Source organism: Apium graveolens, chromosome 11, assembly GCF_009905375.1.
Source record: "Apium graveolens cultivar Ventura chromosome 11, ASM990537v1, whole genome shotgun sequence".
Classification (NCBI taxonomy): Eukaryota; Viridiplantae; Streptophyta; class Magnoliopsida; order Apiales; family Apiaceae; genus Apium; species Apium graveolens.
The window spans coordinates 55,845,277-55,851,687 of NC_133657.1; the positions used below are offsets into that span (position 1 = coordinate 55,845,277).

Below are 6,411 nucleotides of genomic sequence, written 5' to 3' on the forward strand. Positions count from 1 at the left end.
CTTGTAGTCTTATCTGGGTGATGAACTTTTGAAACTGATTATAACTTGAACGGTGGTAGTTCAAGTAGTATTCGGATATAAGTATATTAGAGTATCTTGTAACTTCATCTTTTAAACTTTTATCTAGTAAATGATTATTTTGTGCATGTCAAAGATTTTCGGAAAAACGTTGAGACAAGGTTAGATATATGAGATCACCTTGCAATGATATTTATACAATTATAAACGGGAACTCTGTGTATATTATACATGTCAGAGGATTTCAAAGATTGTGAAAACTATATATGTATATATATACTGAATATTTTGTGACTTGGTCGCGCTAAGATATCAACTTGGTTCATTTCTTCTTGACCAAGACTTTCATGTGTACTATGAGAATGCTCATATATTGTTAATTATTATACATACAGTTAAACCTCGATTAAGTAATATCCGATAAAGTAATAACCTCGCTTAAGTAATAATTTTCATCGGTCCCAACTTGGGCCAATGTTGTAAAGTAATATTCTCGCTAAAAGCATAAGATAATAAAAAATTCGAAAGTCATTAAGGGCCCAAGTAATATGTAAAGTAATAATTCCATAATTATATATATATATATACTGTATAATGTATATGATTACAAAATTTAATTCTTATTAAAATATGAATCTATTGTAGCTTGTTTCTTCTTTCCACCAAAGCCAAAATTAATCTCGTCCTTGACTTTATGTAAAGCAAAAATAACTCCTGGTATGTTTTGCTCGTGTTGTAACAAGTAATTGTTCAAAGTGGTGAGTGCTTGAAATGCTTCCTTTGATGACACGCTTGGGATGACATTGCTATCGTCGGGTTCAGGATCAGTCCCTTCATCAGTGCTCATTACCGACTCAATGATTTCTTCATCCGTAGGTGATTCCATAACCGCATCATTCTCATTTGGATAGTTTAAGAGATGCTCGACATCCATCACATTCCTATATCGTAAATTAGAGATAACTTCATTTAATCCTTTGACACCTTCATTTATTTCTCCAAGTTCTTGTTCATCATTTTCTTCTGAACGAATCTTGCAATGCCGAAAACAATTTGCAATTGTGGTTGTTTTCACATCAATATTCCAAGCCATGTTAGCAAAACTAATAGCATTCAAGATATTAACTTTTTCAGGATTTGTTGCATTAACTTCAAGACTTTGCAACATGCTAGAATATAGACGACGCCGATAGTGAACTTTAAATGCTCGAATAATTCCAGCATCGCATGGTTGAATCTTAGATGTTGTGTTAGGAGGTAGAAAGAACAACTCTGTATTTCTCAAGCCTCCAACTATTTTTGGATGAGCAGGACAATTGTCAACAATCAAAAGTACCTTCCTGTCATTCATTTTACTATCAAACCAAGTAACAAATTCTTGAAAAAGCAAGCCAGTCATCCAAGCCTTCTTGTTAAAACGATACACACAATTAAGATTGTTTATATTCACATTTTTAAAGCACCTAGGATTGGCGTACTTACCAATGATCCAAAGTGGAACTTTGTCAGACCCATCACCGTTGCAACACACAACTACAGTGATTCTCTCTTTATCTTTTTTGCGGCCCTCTAGCTGTTTGGTAGCTAGTGAATGGTCAGCTTCAAGTCGATAGAATAATCCCGTTTCATCCATGTTATAAATATCTTTCAACTGAAATTGATCCAATTTTGATCGGATGCCTGGCAATGCATTTTCAATGTTTTCCATCATCACTGAACCACTTTCACCAAAACGCCGATAAGATTTGATTCCATATCTTACCTTGAAACGTTCTAACCATCCACTGGAAAAGCTAAAATCGGAATTACTTTCCCCATACATTTTCTTCATTAGCTCCTTTCCTTTTTCTTGAATGATTTCTCCAGACATATTAACTTTATCTTGCCTTTGAAGAAACCACTCAAACAAAACTTTCTCTAATTCTGGATATTTTGCTGATTTGTGTTTTTTGACATCACTTTGTTTCCTCTCGTCGGACAAGTATTCCGAGGCTCTCTTGAGTGTGTTTGATATAGTTGATTGACTGATATCTAAGTCATATTTTTGATGTACCCATGCTTGTAAATCTTTCTGGCTTACACCTGGATTCTCCTTTTTATATTCACAAATAGCACTCCTTATCTTATCTGTGATTGCTGATTTTTTCACTCCTTTTAGATGATGCGAAGACATTGGTGTATACTGTAAAACAAAGTTGATATTGTATGTGTCTGTAGTGTACCATTCTATCATTTTATATAGTTAATCACAAAGTCTTATCATTAATATTATGGTGTCTCTTCATGTATTTTTATTTAAGAATTACAATAAATATTAGATGGTTGAGTTTCAATACAACGTACACAACACATGTTACCTTTATGTACTGATCTGGTGCAATTTTAATATGCATGCATCTAGTTTTTGGATATAAGTAATCATAATAAAAGTAATTTTAGATCAAATACATTGCATGTGATTAATTCTAGTTTTTATACGTACATTATATATTATACTGTACCACGTAAACATAAAAATTCGGTAAAGTAATAAAATATTACTTTATCGATAAAGTAATAAAATATTATTATATCGATAAAGTAATAAATTCGGTAAAGTAATATTTTTTCCCGGTCCCAAGGGTATTACTTTAAAGAGGTTTAACTGTATTATTTTGGTGGGCTTGTTGCTCACCCTTGCTTTCTTCTTTCATCACACAACATCAGATAGACAAGATGAACAGGACCAAGCTCCCAATTCGCGAGCGGATAGGAAACGTTCCGCAGTTTCCTATAGGCGTTGATGTCGCTGTAGCTGAGGTAGGAACTACCAATAGGCTAGGCTTTCAACTCTTGATGTACCAAACTTATGTATCTTTATGAATTCTAATAATGGCAAAGAAATGTAAATTTATTCAGAAACCCTTTTAAGGTGTAATGGCATATAATTGTGGAATAAAATGACTCGTGTTATTTTTGGATATTCATCTCTGAGACTATAACTTGTGGTGTGTGTGTTTATTGTGGGGTCACAGTACAGAGTAGTTGATTATTTATTAAGATTGGGTGTTATTAAGGGAAATGGAACTCGTGACAACCCGGATCCCCGACCCCAAATTTGGGGATGTTATAGAAGTGGTATCAGAGCTAAGCGTTATAAACCTCAGAGATGATGTGACGTTAAAATAATAAGTTCACTAAGATAATAAGAACTCTTGCCAAGTTCATAGTCGGGCTACCTAACGTAGTACTGACAGTTAAAACCCTTATGGGAACCCTTATAAATATCGTGATAGAAGCGTAGTTCGTTATCGTATATGGTAGCGGGACTCCGAACCCTGTGGATGAGGAGCAACAGCGTGATGATGTTTTATTACTAATTGGAGATCGGATTGTGGATTCGATAGAGCGTCCTAACGCAGGACCAGATGATGTTCATATTGAGGATGTAGCGGTTGAGGATGTTGTCCTAGAAGGGATTGTGGCTGAGGAGGATTCCGTGGAGGATCCTGACAAGAATGAATAAAAGACCACTGAGGAATTGATGACCATGGTTAGGGAAACTACCAGAGGTAGGATTGGTCGGTCACTACCGGAGGTTCGTTCAAGTTTGTAAAGATAGTAGCCCCTTTGACGCGGCTTACTCGTAAGACTAAGAAGTTTGAATGGACAGAGAAATACGAGAAAAGCTTTTAACAACTAAAGCAAAGGTTGGTGTCGGCCCCTATGTTGGCGTTGCCGGACGAAAAAGGAGATTTTGTGAATTGTAGTGACGCTTCGCATAAGGAATTAGGGTGCTTCATATACAGCACGGCAAGGTAATCGCGTACGCGTCAAGATAATTAAGGGAATATAAAGTTCGATATCCCCACCCATGAGCTTGGGCTCGTGGCAATAGTTTTTCCCTAAAGATTGGAGGCACTACTTGTATGGAGAGAAGTGTGAGATTTACACAAGCCATAAGTTCTCTAGTGCATTTTCACGCAGAAAGAGCTCAACATGCGCCAGAGGAGGTGGTTAGAGCTAATCAAGGATTACGATTATGAGATTCTTTATCATCCAGGGAAAGCCAAAATGGTGGCTAATGCCCTTAGTATAAAGGAGAGACTCAAGATGAAAATGTTTTTGGGAGAGTTTATAAGAGATTTTGAGAAAATGGAAATAGAAGTGAAGGTAACCGGAGCCGGTACCGAAAAGCTGTTTGAGATTGCAATACAGTCCGAATTATCAGAAAAGAACATATTGTGCCAAAAAAAGTGATGATTGAAGGCAGAGAGCCAACTGTTAGATAAAAGATTAATACCGAGAAAGATGATAAGGGAATAATGAGGTATTCCTACAGAATTTGGGTTCCAAACGTTTACGAGCGTAAGGACTGGATCTTAGACGAAATCCATAGCTCGAGGAATAAGATTTAGGGCAAACCTTGAATGTGATAATCAGGGAGGTCATAATTAAGATATAAGGAACCCAGAATAAAATGAAGTGGAAAATAAGGATTTTAAATTAAAAGATGACCCCAATTATGGGGAGTAGGAAGAAATATTTAGACTGAGAAAACAGAAGTCGAGCAAGATAGGAAGAACCAGGATGGTACTCCTATTGGGCAATCCATGGACCTGCCTAAAACAAAACTTATACTTTTACCCCTAACCACCACCTTGAGGAAACAATGTGGTATGAAATTCTTTCAGGACCTTTAAGTCGCTAAGCTCTCAGAGTTCCAAGGAAATAGCTGACCCAGCCGAGGCAAGAGCCTGGCTAAAGAAAATACAGGAATCATTTGAGATTCTAAATGATTGACGAATCATAAAAGACTATTTTGTCACTTACCCTCCTAAGAGAGAGACCACCCACTGGTGAAAGACCAAGAAAGGCACGGAGCAAGGGGTTATGATAAACTTATTAAAGTTCAGTCAAAAAAAATTTCGAGAAAGTAAATCCCAAGGTTATGGAGATAGTGTGAAAGCTTTAAGAGCCAGAACAAAGGCGGACGAATATGATGAATTATGAATCTAAGATTGTAAAAGTTGTCAAGATTCGTCTGGAGGACAAGAATCCCAGAACGACGTGATGTTTGAAGTCAATGATTAGTGGGTACGTGAAATGATTGTAATAGAAAGGAAAATAAAAAGAAACTGAAGTGAAAATGAGCATAAATGCAATAGAGTTTGAGGAATGATAAGGGAGTCGGGTATGAGGAAACCCTAAAGACTCGTAGCAATAGAAATAGAAAAGTATGTGATTGTCAGGATGAGGGTGATTCACCATGAGTTAAAATTGATGGTTGAAGGCATAAGAAGATACATATATTTTATCCCCTGTAAGTTGGGAGGATTCGGGGAAACCTTGAGATAGTTTGAAGGATAAATAATGAGACGCGGATAGACTGAGGAGACAAGAAAGTAAGAAATTAGGAAACTTGGATGAAGGAAGTGACCTTCAAGAATGTGAAGTGTAAGACCGGTGGCATGATACCCAGAAAGGGAGATGCCAGGTATGAAAGATATCCCAACATTGAGATGAATGTTGAGATAAACAACAAAAGAAAATGAAGAAAATGAGGATTTATTAAGAAGATGTTCACGTTGAACACGACCAATATCTTCCAGAACATCCATGTTATCATTACCAAATCAGGAAAGAAAAGCGGATAACCATTGTTATCTTTTCGAGGCCATATGGATTGACCTCAATTTGAATAAGGATGTTATTATGAAATTAGGTATAGACTATCGAGGTGGGAATGATGAATAAGATAATCTATCAAGGATATATGACTTGATTTATCCATGGAAGGATGCAAGTACCTTTTTAAAGGTGGAATTAAGGATATAACTTCGATAACTTGAGATGAATCCTAGGGGAATGCATAAAGGTTGGCATTCCACCCTTAATAGGGACATCATGAGTTTTGACAGTATGAATTGGAAAGGATCAAGGTAGCAACAACCTTTAAAGATCAGTAAAGAAATTTTTCAGAAGTACATAGACAATGGTTCTAGTATTAGTAAATGGTATTTTGATATGCCCTGTACCTAGGGTGTACATGATGAAGGATTTAAGGATAACCTTAGAGGTTTTACAAGGAGAAAGGTAATATTCAAAGTTCTCAAGAATAGAAATTTTGATAAAGGAAATGTGACGTAATTATAATAATGCCAAGTGGGGCACGTGTTAAACCACGAGAAAGTATGGATCGAACCAGTAAAGGTCGAAATTGTTCAGGGCAATATGACCTAAGATAAAAGATGTTCTAAGTATGATCGAGAGTCAGTCGTGACAATGATTAACATCTAAAGACTGAGGCAATAACTTATGGAAAAATGGTGATATATTTTTTTTACTCATCAGATTTTAAGGAAAACATCTTCACACAAGCAGTGATTGGAAATGAGGTAGAAAATTTAGTGA

General features: G+C 36.1%; 1 protein-coding gene across 1 annotated transcript; it reads right to left on the reverse strand.

The window, feature by feature from the left end:
- Positions 1-631: 631 nt before the first annotated feature.
- LOC141695510 (CENP-B homolog protein 2-like) lies at positions 632-2,251 on the reverse strand. The gene has a single exon (XM_074499749.1). The coding sequence runs from the start codon at positions 2,249-2,251 to the stop codon at positions 632-634; it is 1,620 nt and encodes a 539-aa protein (XP_074355850.1).
- Positions 2,252-6,411: the final 4,160 nt, after the last annotated feature.

Bases quoted from the DNA above. Each gene is read 5' to 3' on its own strand.
- LOC141695510 (XM_074499749.1), bottom strand. From the start codon at position 2,251: ATGATAGAATGGTACACTACAGACACATACAATATCAACTTTGTTTTA.